The 21,787-nt window shown below is 38.2% G+C and overlaps 1 protein-coding gene across 3 annotated transcripts in view; it reads left to right on the forward strand.

Annotated features, from left to right (window-relative positions):
• HMCN1 (hemicentin 1) overlaps window positions 1-21,787 on the forward strand; it is a 491,961-nt gene that overhangs the window by 460,121 nt on the left and 10,053 nt on the right. For 2 of the 3 annotated variants that reach the window (XM_021102640.2, XM_021102638.2), the window contains exons 98-105: window positions 1,471-1,533; window positions 2,760-2,879; window positions 3,731-3,865; window positions 7,261-7,374; window positions 9,037-9,162; window positions 11,810-11,938; window positions 13,877-14,227; window positions 17,820-17,939. In XM_021102640.2, the coding sequence (XP_020958299.2) occupies window positions 1,471-1,533; window positions 2,760-2,879; window positions 3,731-3,865; window positions 7,261-7,374; window positions 9,037-9,162; window positions 11,810-11,938; window positions 13,877-14,227; window positions 17,820-17,939 (1,158 nt within the window). The remainder of the gene's footprint in view (window positions 1-1,470; window positions 1,534-2,759; window positions 2,880-3,730; window positions 3,866-7,260; window positions 7,375-9,036; window positions 9,163-11,809; window positions 11,939-13,876; window positions 14,228-17,819; window positions 17,940-21,787) is intronic. The other variant, XM_021102639.2, reaches the window with a different exon arrangement.

Genomic DNA, 21,787 nt, shown 5'->3' on the forward strand with positions numbered 1-21,787 from the left:
CGGGATCATTCTTATACTCAGGGTGAAAATGGATTATGAACCTCTGGCTTCCTCTTCAAAGCTTTAAGCAGTTTGATTGCTTAGAAATAGAAAATAGGGCTCTAGTTTTCTAGTCAAGGAAATATTTTCATCAGAGTAGTGTTTCTTCCACTCTCCAAATACATAAATATATAAAAAGAATTTCGAACTGTTTCATGTTCTCAGCAGGGTTTTAATTTTGTAATCAGAGTCTCTCCAAAGTAGAATGAACCTGAATAATTAATGAATACCCAGACTCCCTCTATAAAGAGCACCTAGAATAATAATAAAAATAAACAATTTCATGCATTTAGAATTAAAAGAAGACCTAAGGACTTCCCTTTGTGGCGCAGTGGGTTAAGGACTTGAGATCATTTCCCTGAGGATGCAGGTTCAGTCCATGGCCCTGCTCAGCGGGTTAAGAATCCGGCATTGCCATGAGCTGTGGTGTAGGTCACAGATACAGCTCAGATCTGGCATTGCTGTGGCTGTGGTGTAGGCCGGCAGCTGCAACTCCAATTCAACCCCTAGCCCAGGAACTTCCATAAGCCGCAGGTGCAACCATATTAAAAAAGAAAAGAGAAAGACAAAGGGGAAAAAAAAGAAAGAAAATCTAAGATAATTTCTAAGAGATTGAATATGAACTGAACATATGATGTGAATTAAATATCCCTTAGAGAAATCTATTAACTTTTGTCTTATGTGTGTGTGCACACATACATTACTTTAGTGACTTGAAAGATGAGTTTAAGATTTTAGAGCTCAGTAATGTTTGAAAAATATTTGCTAAAATGCTTACAGCAGTCAAGACCAAGTTACTTTCTAAGGAAAGACATTCCCTAACGAACCTGTTTGTTCTTGTTAATGTCTTTTTTTTTTCCTGGCATCTAACATAAATCTATTCTGTAACAATATGCCTGTTTCTTTTTGCTTTGACTGCATGGGAAAGGAAAACACTTCGTTACACGTAGGGGGACTTTGACCCAGATTCTCCACCTTGCAAATGAAGGAGAAATACGAAAGGACAGGGTTTCTTCATCAGAGTTTGTTTTTCCCTGGCATCAATTATTTTAAGGAACCTCAAAATAGCATTCCTACTTCCCTCACAACGAGAGGACATAAACAGCTGGAAGGTTAGGACTTTGCCTGTGGTTATGCATACATATTAATTTGGGTCCTTTTTCATTATCGCAGAATAATTTTCGATTAATGTACGCAACTTAAACAGAAACTCTGTTTCCACTGGCTGCTTGCCAACGATCTCTGTACTCTGATTCATTTATTTCTTGGCTGAGAAACAGGGGAAGTTTCCCATCCTACGTGTTTTCACCTGTTGCATCTGTGTCATGTGTTCCATCTTTGGCATCTCTTCCCTGGGAAGATGGTGCTGGAAAGAAACAAGGTGCGAATGTTCTGACAAGCCAGTTAATTTTGCCTTTCTCTGTGCGGTAGGAGATCGCAGTAATCAGTGCCCCTCCGGGTTTGCCTTAGACTCAGTTGGACCCTTCTGTGCTGGTAAGTACAGGAATAAATGATTCATTTTTACTTTTATCCAAGAGTTATTGGTACCATTTAATGGGCATTTGGTGCCATTTTACTAGATATTTAATCATCACAACAGTCCTCCAAATGTCCCACTGTCCAAGTGAAGAAATTGAGATGTGGGAAAGGCGAGTGCCTGTGATCACTCAGCCATCAAGTGGCAGAGCTAGACTGGGATTTAAGATAGATGCAAAGCCCCATGCCCTTTTCATGTGTCCGCAATCAAGTGTCCAGGATCATGATCAAGTACAGGGGTGGAACGAACACAGGGACAAAACACTGAACCTGGTCTGGCCAACTCAACCGCTATGAATGAAATAGCAGCAATTCAACTTGGAGTCATCAAGGCCTAGGATTGCTCCATCGTAGGATAGGGCTGGATTGGAGAGGACGACTATGACTAAGCCAGCCTTGTCCCATGCAAGTACCACTGCCAGAGAGTCACAGATATATCAACAGCTAAGGAAGTGGCTTGAGGAACTCAAGTTTGCATACGCAGTGCTTTTCTTCTGCTGGTAGGCAATATAATGTAGTACAGTGTTAAAAAGGTAGCCTTGAGAAACCACACTACCTATGTGGTGGGGGGTTTGATTCCTGGTCCAGGAACTTCACTGTGCCTGTGTGTAGCCAAAAAAAAAGAAGAAAAAGAAAAAAAAAGGTCATAAACTGCACTGTCCAGGATCAAATCCCAGCTTTACCTATAATGACCTATGTGGCCTGGAGCAATTTACTTAGCCTCTTTGTTCCTCGGTTTTATCACACACGATAGGAATAAAAACAACTTATTTTTTAGGCATGTTCTGAGGAAGAGCTAACGTAGGACAAAAGCACCTGCTGTGTAGCACAGAGAACTCTACCCAATATTCTGTGACAATCTATGTGGGAAAAGAATCTGAAAGAGAATGGATGTGTGTACATGTTAAAAAAAAAAAATTAGGTCACAGTAAATGGTCATTATATCTTAGCTGTCATCACTGTTGTTTTAGAATCAATCTAACCATCTATTCACTTGGATGATTTGAGAACCCCCAAATTAATTTTTATTTAGTTTTTCCCTTTGGTGGTGCTTAGAGCATTTCCTGTTCCATTTGATTCATGCATTGGCCTCTCTCTATAAGCCACTCTATTCACCAGCTTTAGTAAGTCCTAGAAAGTAGAGGGTTCTCCATACTAAAGGAGAATTTTGCTTCTTCTTTCAGATGAAGATGAATGTGCAGCAGGGAATCCCTGCTCCCATACCTGTCACAATGCCATGGGAACCTACTATTGCTCCTGCCCCAAAGGCCTCACCATCGCTGCAGATGGAAGAACTTGTCAAGGTAGACCCAGAGCTAAGTCTAGTCAACACACTGAAGCAGCAGACCTGGTCATCTCTGACCTGGAAAAGCATGCTAGACCAGTGCTCTCCTTTCCTACTCTTTCTGTTCCCACCTTCATGAAGCTGCAAAAGAAAAAGAGGATACTGCTCCCACTCTGCCTTCCGACAGGACACACTCTGTGGTGATGCCTGTGGTGACCCACTTAGTCCCCACAACGCAGGCGGGACTGTTATCATATTCATTTGACAGGGATAAACGTAAAGAGGTTATAAAGAACGTCAGTTGCCCAATCCTGGTAGCACTTTGGGCGCATGAAGAAAACAAAGCAAAACATTCCTCTGTCAGAGTCTAGGTATGCTTCAAAGTTAGAAATCATGTAAGAATCTAGTTTTATAATAAGAAAAGAAAGGAATTTCTCCCTTTGTGCCCAAGCAGCAACCCCCTCCCCCTTCTGAATGGATAAAGAGAGAGGGAGGGGGGCAGAGGAGGAACTCGTGTGGAATGTCCAGTATGGACTGGGCACCTCGTGTACATTTTTTCCTTTCATCTTCAAAGCAGTCCTGAGACACAGCTATTATCCTCATTTTACAGATGGGAAAACATCTCAGGAGAAGTAACTTTTGCATAAGCCACCTAATTTGTAAGTGGTCTAACAGATGGCTTGGTCTTTGAAGATGTGACATGGTGCTGCTGTGAGCTTGTCGGTTAGCTCAAAATGACCCCAAAATTCACCATCTTGGCTCTAGCGTATTTCAAGTGTCATACTCTGCCTTTCTTATCCGCATTGCACAGCAGGTTCTTGGGCTGGCTTTCTTCAGCCCCCCTTAGCTGAATGGCTCACTTTGTTGCAGATATTGATGAGTGTGCTTTGGGTGGACACACTTGCCATGCTGGTCAGGACTGTGACAATACCATTGGATCCTATCGCTGTGTGGTCCGCTGTGGAATTGGCTTTCGAAGAACCACTGATGGGTTGAGTTGTCAAGGTATGCAAATGGAGGTCCTTTATCTTCATTATACTAAGAGGTAAAAGCCTTTTGAATTATTTAGAGTAAACTCTGTTTAGTAGATTGAGCTTCTTGGTAAGATGTTTAGATGTAATATTGCATGGCTATTTTAAGAATGTGTAACAGTGGCTTTGAATAAAACCTGCCTGTTATATTTGAGAGATCATACAGCATGATCTTCATAGAACCTATTTCATAAACTTCCAGTGCATAACAGTACTGAATATTTATTGCAGGACTTTTTTAGTAGACTTTATTTTTTAGAGAAGGTTTTTATTTGTTTTGTTTTGTTTTTGTTTTTTTTCAGTCTTTTTAGGGCCACACTCGCAGGATCTGGAGGTTCCCAGGCTAGGGGTTGAATCGGAGCTGTAGCCACTGGCCTACACCACAGCCACAGCCACGCCAGATCTGAGCCACGTCTGAGACCTACACCACACCTCACGGCAATGCCGAATTCTTAACCCACTGAGCAAGGCCAGGGATCGAACCTATATCCTCATGGACACTAGTCACATTTGTTTCCGCTGAGCCACGATGGGAACTCCATAGAGCAGTTTTAGATTCACAGCAAATTTGAGTAGAAAGTAAAGAAATTTTCCATATTCTCTCTGCCCCAACTCAGGCATAGCCTTTCCCACTATCAACATCCTCCACCAGAGTGGTACATTTTTACCAAGGATAAAGCTATACCGACACATCATTACTGCCCCAAATCCACTGTTTACATTAGGATTCACGCTCAAGGCTGTACATCCTATGGGTTTCGACAAATGGTTAATGACATACATCCTCCATCATAGTCCATACAGAACAGTTTCCCTGCCCTGAAAGTCTTCTGTGCTCCACTTAGTCATCCCTCACTCCCTCCCCACCCTCTGGCAACCACTGATCTTTTTATTGTCTCTCTAGCTTTACCTTTTCCAAAATGTCATAGAGTTAGAATTATGCAGGATGTAGCTTTTTTCAGATAGGTCTCTTTTGTTTAGTCATAGGCATAATAAGTTTCTGTCATGGCTTTTCACAGATGGATAGTCATTTCTTTTTTAGTCCTGAGAAGTAATCCATTGGTATGAATGTGCCACGATTTATTTAGGCTATCTTGGCACTCTAAAATTTTAGCCATTATGAATGACATGGCTATCAAGATTTTCCAGAGGAAGAAACAGTGGATACAAACTAAATTCCTATCTGTAGTAGAATGAATGAATGATGATACATACACTTCATGAAACACTGTGCTGTCATTATTAAGAATGGATTGAAGCTCAGCTGTTTGGCTTTGAGGAATTTCTATGAGGTGTGGTTGAGTGAGAACTCTAGGATGTAAGTTGTGTAGAAAACATTATGTGACTAGAAAGGAAACAACCACCAGCAAAGGGAATGGATTTATATATTTAGGATGATATATAGGTATCCATAGGAGACATATGTTATTATTTATCCTAGATTTGGTGGACAAGGAGGGTAAAAGGGATAAGGGAGGCCCAGCAAAAGAAGAAAAAATGCACTAGGAAAATATTTTAAAAGTATATGCTCACATTTTTACATTTATATGCACATGTACAGATTTTTTAAAGATTAAACTAGAAATTTTTAAATGGAAAACCAATACAAAATAAGATATTGTAAGTCTTCAATTTGAAACTATAAGATGAGAACATGAAGAGCTGAAAATATGGTGATTATTCTTTTTTTTTTTTCTTTGTCTTTTTAGGTCTGCACCTGCAGCACATAGATGTTCCCAGGAGAGGGGTCGAATCAGAGCTGCAGCCACTGGCCTACACCACAGCCACAGCAATGCCAGATCCCAACTGTGTCTGTGACCTACACCACAGCTCATGGGCAACACCGGATCCTTAACCCACTGAGCGAGGCCAGGGATCGAAACTGCGTCCTCATGGATACTAGTCAGATTCATTTCCACTGAGCCACGATGGGAACTCCTGGTGATTGTTCTTTTGAGGGTTTGAAATAGAACAACAGAGAAGTGGAAGGAGCTTGAGGTGACTATAGACCTGAGAGAAGAGTTTTGTTAGGAAAGATTTGATTATGTCTACAGGGTTATGGGAAAGATGACAGTAAGGAGGAAGGGCTTTCAAACTACACAAGGCAGGAGGGTTCCCATCATGGCCCAGTGGAAACGAATCCGACTAGGAACCATGAGGTTGCAGGTTTGATCCCTGGACTCACTCACGAGGTTAAGGATCTGGTGTTGCTGTGAGCTGTGGCGTACATCGCAGATGCGGCTCGGATCCGGCATTGCTGTAGCTATGGCGTAGGCTGGCAGCAGTAGCTCCGATTAGACCCCTAGCCTGGGAACCTCCATATGCTGCGAGTGCAGCCGCAAAAATAAACAAACAAACACACTGCACAAGGGGAAGGAATGATCAGTGGACCGCAGTTCTCTTCTTGGTGAGAAGAGAGGAGACAGGCTGCAGAGATCAAAAGCTCAGATAGAGTAGCTTTTCTTAAATGGAAGAAGTGGTCTCTTTTTCTGGAAATGGAAAGAGTGAAAGGGGAGAGGTACAAAAATACAGGCAAGTGCACACGAGGTTGGGGAGTTCACGCCTTTTTGTTTTGTTTTGTTTTGTTTTCATTACACTGTGGTCCACATGGTGCTCAGGAAGATTAATTTGGTAATGACCACAGGCGAGGAAAAAAGCTAAAATGCTGCACTCAATTGAGCACCAGATGAGAAAGGCCTGCATGGGGCTAATAGCAAAAATTGGGAATAAAGGTTACATTTGCAAAGGATGTTGCAGAAGACGTTAGCTTTTTTAATTTTTTTTTTTTTTTTTTTTTTTTGCCTTTTCTAGGGCTGCTCCTGCGGCATATGGAGGTTCCCAGGCTAGGGGTCTAATCGGAACAGTAGCTGCTGGCTACACCAGAGCCAGAGCAACGTGGGATCCGAGCTGCGTCTGCGACCTACACCACAGCTCACGGCAATGCCAGATCCTTAACCCACTGAGCAAGGCCAGGGATCGAACCAGCAACCTCATGGATCCTAGTCAGATTCATGAGCCATGATGAGAACTCCAATTATTATTTTTTATCTTTAATACTCCAGTCTGTCAGCAACATTCTAGGGCTGAAATTTCCAAGAAATAGGAGTGGGAGCCATATAGTAAAATAGAGAAGTGTTGCATCCACATAGTTCTGAATCACTAGTAAATATCCACCTTGAAATAAGAGAAGAGAAAAACCTCTAGCAGTTAATTCTCTCAAATACCTAGCAGGTCACTTGGGAACAACTGAACTGAATTTGTTTTAGGGAAGATCTTAAACAGTCAGAGATCACTAAAATGTTAACATTTGGGATAAATTAACCCATGTTTTCTAACAGCAGGTAATGAAAGTTTTGCCTTATTTAACAGATATTAACGAATGTCAAGAATCCAGCCCCTGTCACCACCGCTGTTTCAATGCCATCGGAAGTTTTCACTGTGGATGTGAACCTGGGTATCAGCTCAAAGGCAGAAAATGCCTGGGTAAGGGACGGGCTTTGAATTCAAAGCAGGGACATCCTTGTCTTCTTAATGGTATCTGATCAAATCCATGTGCCATGTCCTGAGCTGGACCCATATATAGGATACCTACTATGCATCATGTATGTTATCCATGCAAGAACAAAAGGGAAGCAAATACTATACAGGGTTCATTTTCTAATTATGTAACTTTTTTAATACTTCCTCTATTATCAAATTTTTTACAAAACCACGGTATATCTATCAAGTTATATATTTTATACACATTTATAATTTTTATTTTTCTAGGAGGAGGAAGTGGTTAGTATGGCTACCAGTTCTGTGAAATATTTTGGTTTTTATCATTCTGTTTTAATTTTTTTATTAGGGTATAGTTGATTTACAGGGTGTCAATTTCTGCTGTACAGCAAGTGACCCAGTCATATGTGTGTGTGTGTGTGTATATACATTCTTTTTGTCATATTATCTTCCATCATGGTCTATCCCAAGAGATTGGATATGGTTCCCTGTGCTGTATAGTAGGACCTCATTGCTTATCCATTCTAAATATAATAGTTTGCATCTACCAACCACAAACTCCCAGTTCATCCCACTTCCTCCACTCTCCCCCTTAACAACCATAAATCTATTTTCTATGCCCAGAGTCTGTTTCTGTTTTGTAGATATGTTCACTTGTGCCATGTTTTAGATTCCACATATAAGTGATATATGGTTATTTTTCTCTGACTTCACTTAGTATGAGACTCTGGTTATATCCACGTTGCTGCGAATGGCATTATTTTGTTTTCATGGCTGAATAGTATCCCAGTGTATGTATTATGTATGTACCACATCTTCTTTTCTTTCTTTCTTTCTTTTTTTTTTTTTTTTTTGGTCCGTCTTTTTTAGGGCTGCACCCATGACATATGGAGGTTCCCAGGCGAGGGGTTTTATCGGAGCTGTTGCTGCTGGCCTACACCACAGACACAGCAACGCCAGATCCGAGCCGCGTCTGTGACCTACACCACAGCTCATGGCAATGCTGGATCCTTAACCCAGGAGTGAGGCCAGGGATCGAACCCTCAACCTCATGGTTCACAGTCAGATTCGTTTCCGCTGTGCCACGATGGGAAATCTGTACGACATCCTCTTCATCCATTCATCTGTCGATTGTCTCAGTGTCTTAGCTGTTGTGACTAGTGCTGCAATGAAACTGGAATACACCTATCTTTTTGAATGAAAGTTTTGTCTGGATATATTCCCAGGAGTGGGATTGCTGGATCATATGGTAGTTCTGTATTTAGTTTTCTGAGGAACCTCTATACTGTGGTGTATTACATACCTTACTGGATTTAAACACTTTAACCTTATACCATAATTATGTAATCAATACCTATATTAGTTAATAATATACTTAAAATCCAAAGGTAGGAGCTCCTGCTGTGGTGCAATGGCAACCACAGTGTCACAGGAGCACTGGGATGCAGGTTCAATCCCTGGCCTAGCACAGTCGGCTAAGGACCCAGAATTGCCATAATTGCAGCATAAGCTGCAACAGTGGCCTGGAACTGATCCCTAGCCCAGGGACTCCATATGTCACAGGGTGGAAAAAAAAAAGTATACTTTTTATGGAAAAGTGGAAGAAATCACTTTCTTAATCTGCATTTCTTTTGTTCTTTTACCAAGATATAAATGAGTGTAGACAGAATGTGTGCAGACCAGATCAGCACTGCAAGAACACCCGTGGTGGATATAAATGCATCGATCTTTGTCCAAACGGAATGACCAAGGTAGAAAATGGAACCTGCATTGGTGAGTCTCTGGCTATTTCAGTGACTGAAATCCATTTGCTATCAATAAGCCAAGTAAGGCATCCATTGTAAAAACTGATGATTAGAGTAAACTTAATCTAACAAGGAAACATCTTTTTCTATAGGTTTTTCACTCCCAACTTCTCGTACGATTCAGTTCTGGGGCCCTAGGGTTTTGGCTATTCCAGGAAATTAAAGCTCACCATGGAGACTTACGACCATCTTGAGCTCCCATCCATTACACAATTAGTTTAATATCTATGTAAATTATCAAACAATTTCTAATATGAAATTTAGCATATATATTAACAAGTACTTTGGAAGCATTAAGAAACAATTATGTTTTTTTGGAGAGATGTGTTGAAAGTTCAAAAATATAGGGAGTGCTCGTTGTGGCTTAGCGGGTTATGAATCCAACTAGTATTCATAAGGATGCAGGCTTGTTCCCTGGCCTCCCTCAGTGGGTTAAGGATCTGGTGTTACTGTGAGCTGCGGTGTAGGTCACAGACACAGCTGTGGCTGGCTGTGGTATAGGCTGGCAGTTGCAGCTCTGATTCAGCCCCTAGCCTAGGAATTTCCATATGCTGCAGGTGCAGCCCTAAAAAGCAAGAATTTCAAAAATATAATTTTAAAAGTAAATATTCTTTATATGTCAAATCAATGACCAGACAATAAAGTAAATTATATTTCTTTCTAAGTTTATTCTTTGTGTGCCTATTCGGTACCAGTTTTCCATAGTTAGCAGAACAATGAGCTGCGTGAGTTACAAAAATGGAACTGATAGCATTCTTGCTGTCTTGCACATACAGTCGACTGGGATGGATCAACCAACCTCAGTCCCTCACCAAAAAAAGAAGAAAAAAAGCTGTAATACGTGAGTTCCCGTCGTGGCGCAGTGGTTAACGAATCCGACTAGGAACCATGAGGTTGCGGGTTCGATCCCTGACCTTGCTCAGTGGGTGAAGGATCCGGCATTGCCGTGAGCTGCGGTGTAGGTCGCAGACGCGGCTTGGATCCCGCGTTGCTGTGGCTCTGGTGTAGGCTGGTGGCTACAGCTCCGATTGGACCCCTAGCCTGGGAACCTCCATATGCCACGGGAAGTGGCCCTAGATAAAGGCAAAAAAAAAAAAAAAAAAAAAAAAAAGCTGTAATACAAGGCAGGTTGAAGTACCATAGAAGAGGTTCAAATAAAATTGTAAAAGAATACTTGAAAGAGTGATGGATCACATTTAAATATAGCCTGAATGGCATGTTAACAGGTGGAGGTGGTAGAAAAAGGAAAGGAAAAAAGACCTGTATGAAGGGGAAAGAGCTGGACTTAGAGATGACATGTTAAAATTCTTCTTCCCTATAAATCCGACCTTGACGAAGTCTTAAGATGACACAGAATTTTATGTTTCTCATTTTAAAAATAAGACATTAAGAATTTCAGGAGTTCCCGTCGTGGCGCAGTGGTTAACGAATCCGACTAGGAACCATGAGGTTGCGGGTTCGGTCCCTGCCCTTGCTCAGTGGGTTAACGATCCGGCGTTGCCGTGAGCTGTGGTGTAGGTTGCAGACGTGGCTCTGGCGTAGGCCAGTGGCTACAGCTCCGATTCGACCCCTCGCCTGGGAACCTCCATATGCCACGGGAGCGGCCCAAGAAATAGCAACAACAACAAAAGACCAAAAAAAAAAAAAAAAAAAGAATTTCATACTGAAATATTTATTCAAGTTACAAAATAGCTTGGATTTGTTTCAAAATAATATTACGAGCAAGGGGAGGGTACAGATATAAATGAAAGAGTATTGACCACTTGTTGATACCTGAGGTACATGGAGGTTTAGTATAAATTTAAAAAAAACCTGAGGGCATAGGAGTTGGACTATCAGATTTCAATGACTGTTGTCAGCAGTATGGATATAGGTAAATATTTTTCTTTACTCCTAAGAACAGCAGCCAACTCAGAGCAGTATATGCAGTTATTTGCCATTTTAAGCATGTTTTAGAATACTGACTCTGTAATTATGTATAAGATTAATTAGAAATGAGGTAAGCTGAAAGATCAGAAGACTAAGAAGCTATAGCAAAAATATGGCTAAGTGGGGATAAATGAGTTTGTTTGAAGGAAGTAGAATTACCCAACCTTGGAAACTGAGGGAGTAAATTAAAGATAATGCTATCGTTTGCAGCCTGGTTGACTGGGGATAGAGGGATGCTGTTATCATAAATAAAGGTGTAATGGTAAGTTACTGGGGACATGCTGAGGTTGAAGTACTGGTAATACATGGTGATGGAGATGACCAGCTAGTAACGAGAAATTGGGGACTGTAGGTAAGAAGCAATGTGGTACTATTGTTCTCAATCTACATCAGCAGGCTCACTAGGGTCAGTAGAACAAGTAAGACGGCCAGAGGAGGAGGGATATAGAGAAAGGAAGAAAAGGCTGAGAACAAAATTCTTCTTATATAGGGAGCAAGAAAAGGAAAAGGAACCAGTTAGTAAGGAGCAGAGCTGGGACTTGAACCCAGGTTTTCTGACTCCCGGTCTCAATAACATGGTGAGAAAGGCAACATTCTAAACCATTAAAAATGTTCATTTTAAATATAATGACGGCAGGTTCTGAAAGAGGAAATGTTATTACTTTTTATTGCTTCCCTGTCCATAGATATTGATGAGTGTAAAGATGGGACCCATCAGTGCAGATATAACCAAATATGTGAAAATACAAGAGGCAGCTATCGTTGTGTATGTCCAAGAGGTTACCGGTCTCAAGGAGTTGGAAGACCCTGTATAGGTAAGTTAATAGGAACTCTTGTTGGCTAATACATCTGTTAATATTAGTTATCCAGTAACATCAACTTAATTCGGACCACTCTATCCTCAAATGCTTTCTTACTACAATTAAATTTGTAAATTGGTTTAAGTAGTCCATTACATTTGAGATAATTTAGTAATCTGAATTACTTCCTAGAGACTTCATATCAATTTCAGTTTACACTGACTTTCAAGAGAACAGCCCCTTATAGAATGCTTCCTATGCACTAGACATAATAAAGGGAGTTTGTGATGTATTTACCATGAAAACAATTATTACTTTATCTACTACCATAGATGAGTGCTTACTATATGCCGTTCCCTATGCTAAGAATCTCATTTAATTTTCCCAATTACCTGTTTATTTCCATCTTAGTTATAACTGAATATAAAGTAAGGCAGGGAAGGATAATAGAAAATATCTATAAGAAGACAGTTATGTTTTAAAAAAATTAACACAGTTACAGTCAAGAAGTGGACCTCTAAATTTGTATTCCACTTCAGAATATTTAAGTGCAGCAAAAAAAAAAAAATTGTGTAAGCTTTTAAATACTGGCTTCTGGTTTGCATGCTATACTTTAAAAATTGGATTCCTTGATCGTCTAATTCTTTATAGAAAATTCTTCCATAAAGACTTAGTTCTGTCTTTGTGTAGTCCCTGGCAAAGTACTTTGCACACAGCAAATGTCTTAAGTAATACCATTATTAGAAACTTTAAGCCGTGAGATCTTGCTTTATAGCATAGGGAACTGTATCCAGTCACTTGCGATGGAACATGATGGAGGAAAATGCGAGAAAAAGAATGTATATGTTTGTCATCGTGTCACTCTGCTGTACAGTAGAAACTGACAGGACACTGTAAACAAACTATAATGGAAAAAATAAAAATCATTAAAAAAAACTTTTTAAAATAAGTACTTTTTTAATAGCAGAAATACATATCATTTTAGTCTTCTATTTAGGTGCTTTAATTTACATATAATTTAACATCTTGATCAGTCATTACAGTAACCTAGCAGAATGAAATATGTTTATCTATTCAGTAATTTGACATACAGCTTATTGTCAGGAATTAGGCTGGAGGATAAATCAGTGAAGAAAGTAGAGATTAAAATTTTTCATTTAAAAGTCTGCATATTGATAATTTTCAAAGAAAAATTTATACTTTTAATATACTCATATTGGTTTTTTTTCATGTCATTATGCTAATAAAGAATTGGTTTTGACCTCTGGTTTTTAATTCATTTTTCCAGTTCATAGGAAGAGTTCCAAGGTACATACTCTGTGTTGATCTAGGAATAAAAAGAAAGATAATTTCTGGACTTTGTGAATTTATCTTAGGAAGAATTGATTCTGTGTCTTCATTTCCTTTTTAATTTTTTGTTAGGAAAATGTGCTGGGCATAATTATTCATTAATAATTATTGATTCAAAAGTGACAAAGAAAAATAAAATTGGTTACCAATATTTCTGCATCCAAAACCTTTAATTATATGAAATATTAGAAGCACCAAGGCCAATATTACAGTTAAATACAAATTAATGTGATTGCATTCTTCACTCCACAAACAGAATTAAGATCTACTATTAGCTTTGAACTCTAGTTTTTCTAGATTCAACACCGCATTTTCCATTATGACCCTGTATGTTCCTACTGTACATGAGCAGTCTTTAAGGAGAATCATAGAATCTGTGTGTGTGTATATATATATATATATATATTTTCATAGCTGAATGATATAAGATTTCTCAAAAGGTCACAACAGTTGAGAAATTACTGTATTCCTGGCTTTGGAGGGTAACAATGTCTTCAGTTTGTTTCACAGACTGATTCTTTGTTCCTGTGTTTTCTGTGTGTATATGTGTATGTTTTTTGTTTTTTTTTTTTCTCTTTTTTATGTATCATGGCACACGAGCAGACATTAATGAATGTGAACAAGTGCCTAAGCCTTGTGCATATCAGTGCTCCAACACCCCCGGCAGCTTCAAGTGTATCTGTCCACCAGGACAACATTTATTAGGGGACGGGAAATCTTGCGCTGGATTGGAGAGGCTGCCAAATTATGGCACTCAATACAGTAGCTATAACCTTGCACGGTTCTCCCCCATGAGAAACAACTATCAACCTCAGCAGCATTACAGACAGTACTCACATCTCTACAGCTCCTACTCAGAGTATAGAAACAGCAGAACATCTATCTCCAGGACTAGAAGGACTAGTAGGAAAACTTGCCCTGAAGGCTCTGAGGCAAGCCATGACACATGTGTAGGTAAATGTCAGCCTATTCCATTTCCTTTCTGTGGGCTCACGTACGGTCCAGAGTCTGAGCATATATACAGAACCTGTGAAGAGTTTGTGGGCAGTGAACCATCTCTGCTCTCAAATCTGGGATGACTCAAAGTTTCAAGGCATTGACTCTGGCACCTAAAGCAACTGCAAATTTTATCGAATGAATGTGTATCTACATGTGTATATTCTGATAATTTATTGTTTTATATTGGTAGTTTCTCTTTTTTGATCACCCAGAGAGTGGGACTAAATTTGATGCTATATAGAAAAAAAATTCAGTGGCATCCAGAATACGTTTTTTAAAAAGCATGCATATATTCACCATAATATAATACTATCAGATTATGGCTTTATCTAATGGATGCCAAAGCAGTGGGTAAAAAGGGAAATTCTCAGCTACTGTGTCAACTACTTGTTCTGCATGACAGCCAACACTGCCCTGACTGTTGTTCTACACTCCCCATGGAACACCTCCGCTCGATTATTTTGAATATATGTAAGTCACTGAAAAGATAATGTGAGCCAAGACAAAATTAACTTGTTTTCATTGTTGTTAAATATGTGCTTTCAGTATCTTTAAACTCACACGTCTGTAACTTTATTTGCAAAAGTGAACAGTAATTTCTAACTTGAGAATGGAGATCTTGTTTCCAGTTTAGTTACAGGTATTACCATCTGTCATTCATTTAATTCAGTTTTCTGTGAGCATTCACAATTTGCATGTCACTGAGCTATGCACCAAGGGGAATTAGCAAACACAAATTAGCCCCACAATTTGGTAGAAGAAATGAGAAAGCAGGAAGAAAGGTTAGAGGGAGCAAGAAAGGAAGGAAGGAAAAAATCTGTTAAATTTGAAGACCCCCTAAGCTGACCTCTTGTTCTTGCATTTTTTCTTACATATTCTATGCTTTGCTTTTTCTCTCAGTAAAACATTTCTTTTGAACATTTAAAAAATACCATCTGACTTCAGTTTTTATCATTTGTTTTTCTGCCCTTCTCCAGGCCCTGTTGCTGCATCATCATCTCCTTAGACTTGCTTCCTTAGTCACTCAGATGGACCTAGCTTCTCATATTACCTCCACTCAGCTGGATCTTCCTACTCTCTGGATCCTTAACACTTTAACCTTTGTTCTCCTAGGTCCATGTATTCCCAGAACTTTTCTGTCTGGCTATCTGGATGTACCTGAAGCTTAATATGAAGTATGTGGAATCTTCTATGATTGGCTTCCTAGAACTGTGGACAGGGCTAGTTCCTTTTACTCCTTGAAATTCAACCATTAATGCATTCATTAACAGCTCTCTCTGTTTTGTCCCATATGGTCAAGCACTACTTAGTTACTAAACTGTGGACTTCACTGTCTTTGGGAGTATGTCAAACATCACTCTCAGCCTGCTCTAAACCATTCTTACTAGTTTTTCCCATTGGTAATTTTGCGATCTTTTCAGGCTCACAATTTTGACCTCTTTGTTAGTGACATTTTTCACTGTTCTCTTATGGACAGAATTAACATCTGACTTTTTTTTTTTTTTCAAAATTTCTTCCAAATAGTCATTCCTGCTGAAGGGTTTTCGTATCTTATTCACGTTCCATTCTCTGTCTTCATCTTAAACCACTCTTTCTTCTCTTCTGCTTTTACTCTCCTGGACCAAAAATCCTTGTCGATGCTGTGGCAAATGAATGAAACTACATTCCCCACAGCATACACCATCTGGTTGATTTCTTCTAAATCATCTGAAGGTCCAAGTCATTTTAAGAAAGTGTCCCTGATTTATAACCAACTCTCCATTTCTTTATCACAGTCTATGCCCTGTAGTTTCACCATAGTAGAGCCTTTAAAATGTTTTCTGTATCTTTATACTTATTAGTGTAATGTCATGTTTGTACGAATTACCTTCCCCAAACCATCCACTGTGTTTCAGAGTGAGGACCAATCTTAGAGGACCTAAACATCTATGAGTAGTCTATTACTGGATATTTAAGTTTTATTGGGGGGAAACTAGTAGGCTTAGACATTTAGAAATATTAAAATATGGTATTTTATGGTGTTGATCCTAATAAAGAAATGTACACTTAGACTGCAGACAGCTTTGGAATTATGTAAAGAGCAACTTGCCAAAAAACGCCTTTAATTAACCATCTGGGATAGACAATTTACAAAAGATTCAGATTAACACCATGAAATCTTGTTAGGCTTGGGCTAAAATTAAGCTTTTTAGGGAACTGATTCCACAGCTTATTAGGAAAAATGAATGTTGTATTGCTTTTGAATGCAGAAATCATACTTGGGGCCACTTAAAAATTCATACTCTGGAAACTGCAGTGTTGACTCCTTGGAGTGCAACATCATTTACATTTTTGTTATTTTAAAGCAGATTATAAAGGGAAAAAGTAAAAATAAGTCATACAAGTTCTGGAATGAAAGTTTTGGCTAACTAAAATGAGACAAAAACAATGACCAGTATTTGATGAGTGTTTGTCATTAACAGCTTTTGAATCATTGCAATTATATTCTGAGCATATGCAAGATATGCAAAATGAACAGAGTGCTTTGCTCTGAGTCATCTCCCAGTTTTCACTTTTTCTCTTCCCATTGGTAATTTTGCTAACTTTTTCAGGCTCACAATTTTGACCTCTGTTAGTGACATTTTTCCAGCCCACAGCACTCCTTCTTCCATTTTGTACCACATTCTCCTCTTTCTTCTAATACCGACTGGCAGATTTTAACGTTAGTCAAAGCAAAATGCAATTGGGATAAGAAATATGAGGCCTCTTAAATCCCATCTCTGATACTGAAAGCAAATACCAATTAATTTTTAAGTATCTACTCTTGCTCTCCTTTTTAGAGCCATTGTCTTGGCTTTTTTAATGATAGCAGATAGATAACTCTTTATAGTTCATGTTTTCTCATATTACCATATTTCACTTTCCAACAAGCCTGTCAAGTACAGTGGTTTTACCAATGACTCCTTTTGGTAGAACAATCAACCGAGATCTTGCAGAGTTTAGTGGCTGGCCTAAGACAACACAACAATTATGTCTATGTAGTTGCCATTAGTACTTTACAATTGTATGGAGTTTGATAAATATTCCTATTGCAAAGATAAAACAACCCCCTTGATGATATCTGTGTATGCGAAATCTATGCACTGCTGTAAGAGAGCGGGGGGAAGCTTAAGTTTAAATAAAATAGAAACAAATTTTTCCCAATTACTCTCAATAGAAACTATCTTTTAGATAAATAGTACTATTCTGTCAAGAGTTTAGTGGCTTAGGATCTTGTACAGGTCTGTTTCATCTGTCATTCCAATCTTATTTAACTAATACAGAAATTGGCCAGTTTGGGGCTTCAGCTCCTATATATTGATACACAGAAGAGATGTTCATATTTTATAATAAGGACAGTTTATACTGGACTCCATTAAAAACAGACCCTGGTATGAAACTTAAGTACATAAGTGTAAAACCAAGACATTTTCTATTGTTCTATGTCAACCACTTGTTTATAGGTGGTTCTGTCAAAGTTTCTGCCTTTGTTTAGGGTAGTTATAAACTCTTCTTTCTTTCTGCACAGATATTGATGAATGTGAAAATAGAGACACCTGCCAGCATGAGTGTAAAAATACCTTTGGGAGCTATCAGTGTATCTGCCCTCCTGGCTATCAACTCATGCTCAATGGAAAGACATGTCAAGGTGAGAACATTTTGGGACATTTACTGCTGCAACTTGACTTAAAATCAACATAGGATAGTGTGTGAAATTAAATGCCTTTTAAAATTACTCTTCTAGTTAGCTCCCTCTCCTTTCACATTCCCCCCGGTCAGACTTATCTTTAAACATTGCTTTTGCAAACAGGAATAGCAAGAGAAAGCAATGAAGGAAAGAAAGAGTTGAGAAACATTTTTGATATGGTCTTACTAAAAGGAGCAGGAATGCCTAAGCCAGTTCCTATCATATATGTTTAAAACTAAATGGGAATAGACCTCTTCAAACATATTTACACAGTTTAGCCAAGAACAAGGAGAAATAGGAAAAGTGAGAAATAAATGTATTCCAGTGTTAAGCACTGTTTCACACTTTGTCTTAGTGATCAGTGGGTAATTTGATTAATAATCCATTCTTTGAGTCAACAAGTAATAAGTACCAACCATGTGCAAAAATTGCAGGATGCAAAAGATGAAAACAGATGAATGAGGTAGTCTCTTAGTTTTATGATCTTAGCATCTAGTGGAGATAGAAATGCAAATAAATGCATAAACATACAAGGTTGTAGGTGTTCTAAAGAGTTTTAGACAATGTGTAGTGGTAGGAAAAAAATACCAATCTCAATAGAAATTTCCACACAAAAATGTTGAAAGGGGCATTGTATTCTGATACTGCAATGTATACTTAGATCAAAAAGAAATGTAAACTTGTATCAATCTTTAAAATCTTCTAAGAAACCCACTCAATTTTGTGGACAAAATCTAAGTATTATGTATGTCTTAATAAGCCTCTGAATTTTATTAATTTCTGTCATGTACAAATTCTTTCCTTTTCTAAAGGATAGCAAATAAAATCTCCAAGAGTGCTTTATTGCAATTGAATTTAGATTGACTTTTCCCTTTCTGTAAGAATCACAAAATACTTGCTAGGATGCAGCTCATGAAAATGTGTTCCAAAAGGTAAGACCTGGATGGACAGTGGCTTCACCCGAGTTACCATGAGCCTCCCCACCCCCTAACCAAACCATTCACCTATTCACACTCTGAGAGCCCCCACTGATCATTTGGGCTGGAGAAGAAAAGTAAACTCACTAACACCTTTGCTCCCAGCCATCACTCAAACATAAAGAATTTACCCTATGAGGAACATTTCACTAAGTTTTGAAGTCCTAGAATAACATTCACATCATGCTCTTATTTTTTTCCAAAACAACTATCTCATTTTAATCAGCACTATAGTTTTGTCAAAAGCAATAAAACATGTACCCATTCTACAGATGATAAAACTAATTCTCAGAGTCATTATGTGAGCCTCAATGTCCTAAAATCAACAAGAGCAAGGGTAGGACTTGATCACCAATCTCACAAAGTCTAGAGTTGTCCTTTGTCTCTCCTGTGATGCTGTCAACATCAAGGTCATTGTACTAGGGTAGCACAATGAGGGAGGTGAGGTGAGGGCATTCACACTGTCCACGTTTTATAACTTTCCCCAGCTCTTCAACCAGAGAATCCATCTGAAGAGGTGGCAGTGCCCATGACTAACATTATACTTCCTGCGGGTGTACTGGATACCAACAAAGGAGGAGGGTAGATACTGAAACATTTGGACTAGCCAACTGGACTGCAAACCCCTCAGCCAGATTTTTAAGGGTTATATCATGTCATATTCTTATTAGAGGATTTTTTTTTTTCTTCTCTAAATTCAGCCAGTTTTTTTTATTTACCCTTTTCACTCATTCAGTTCACAACATTTTTTAACTTTCACTTGTGTTTCAGAGAGTGGAAAATATGCACAAATCAGAAACAGGTGTCATTTGAAATGTTTGCAATTTAAATGAGTTGCATATTTTTGTGGTTAAAAAAAAAGACATGAGAGAAAACAATTATGATCTTTAGGCATGTGTTTAAAGAATAACTTCGAGACTTTTTATAGCTTTTAAAAGTGTTTGAGGCATTTATGGGGAACAAAAGACTACTTTTCACTTACAGATGAATTTTTGAAGCTTTATGTATTAGTGATAGAAATGTAAATAATAAAATGGAAATTTAGGTGAATTTGACACAGTCAAAAGTGGAAGTCACCAGACTGCAAAATGAAAAACAAAAAGCATGACTGATCATGATTGGTCCCAGAAGCAGAGAAGAGAAACTAAAAAATCCTTATGCTAATCTTAAACACCACTAATCTAATTCTAAAAGTGTAAAATCACTGTATGTTGGCACTGCATTTGAAATGAGTGTTCTAATCTATTCAGGTTTTTCAAAAGTAATTAATAATGTTTATCACGAATCTGAATTAGGGAGTTCCTTCGTGGTGCAGCAGGTTAGGGATCTGGTATTGCCACTGAAGCAGCCTGGGTTGTTGCTGTGGCTTGGGTTTGATCCCTGTCCCAGGAACTTCTACATGCCATGGGTACAGTCAAAAAGAAAAAAAAAAAAAAAAAAAAAAAACCTGAATTACTCTATACTTTCTGTAAGACAAATGTTTCAAGTGTTTATCCTAAATTACTTTTTTTAATGGATCCTGAAACACTTGATTAGAGGTATTCATATGCCCTGAAGCTATTCACACGCAAGTTTTTCGGCTCATCCTAGTATTCCTTTCTTGTGGCAATAATGTTTATGTTATGAAATACCTATTCTTTAATTTTTTGGTAATTTTCTAATAATGTTTTATAAAAACCAGACATCACCACATTGTCAGTTAACGGAAGAGAGCCTGATTTCACTGTCTTTTCTTGCTTCTTTTTAAGAGCAGTGAGTAAGAACAGTGTGCGTAGAGTGAACACCTATAGGATGCTTAATCTTGGGAAGATGAGTTACAGAAGACAAACGAGGGTTTCCTTCTCAGAAGCTCAGATACTCAATGAAAGCCCTCCTATGGGCAGTGTACATTAGTATGGAGCTAAGAGACAAACACTTTGCATATTAGATTCTGATTTTTTTTTGTAGATTCAGACTCAGCCAATGAAAGTTTGTGATAAAGTAGCTACTTTTATTACAAACATATGTCCAGATTCTGGCCTCCAAGCCATCATTTTTATGGGTCCTAGCAGCCCAAGGGCCCCCTTGTTTTTTCATGCCTTCACTATTAAAATTAGAACTAAAATGAAATTTTGAGTACAGGCATGAAGAGAATTTTTTTATGAGAGAAAGATAAGTGTAATTGAATTACCTTCACATTTTCCTAAAAGGCTTTTTAATTCATTTTGAGACAATCTTGTTTTGTCAAGGAGATAGAGCACTTACAACAGATAAAATCCTAATTAGAAATTGGTTTACAGAAACAAAAAGCTAGATTTAACAGAATAAAAACTTGTTTCACACTGTGTTCCATTCCTAGAAGAAAATCTAGTCCTAATATAAAATGAATTAACAGAAAACACATTATGTCATTATCAGCATATTTAAGTAACTAAAAATCAAGTAAGCATTTTATTCCACATATTCTAGCTCAGTATCTTTTGACTTCTGTAGACAACTGTTAAGCTTAAAATAAGTAATTATGTAGTCATTTCCTTAGAAAGTGGAATATATTTGGAGCCAAATCTAAAATATTCATTTTTTAACAGAAATGCAAATACTAAATAATTTAGAAATTTCCTCCATTTATGCTCTATGATTAAAATGTCATCTATGGAATGTCTTCTCTCCTTCCTCTCTTTTTATAGCAATATTCCAAGTTACTTATGAATTAACAAAAGAATTTCACAACTTTAACCCAATTCCAATATAAATACCATCATGCAGATCCTAAATAGATATTTAGTACTGTGAAATGACCTTATCATTACATACTCACTGTTCGTGGCACCAATTCTATGATGCAAGTACATT

This window comes from Sus scrofa, chromosome 9 (assembly GCF_054392235.1).
Source record: "Sus scrofa isolate SSC_HxYL_T2T_F1_AM1 chromosome 9, Sscrofa_HxYL_maternal_Yorkshire_Landrace_v2.0, whole genome shotgun sequence".
Taxonomy (NCBI): domain Eukaryota; kingdom Metazoa; phylum Chordata; class Mammalia; order Artiodactyla; family Suidae; genus Sus; species Sus scrofa.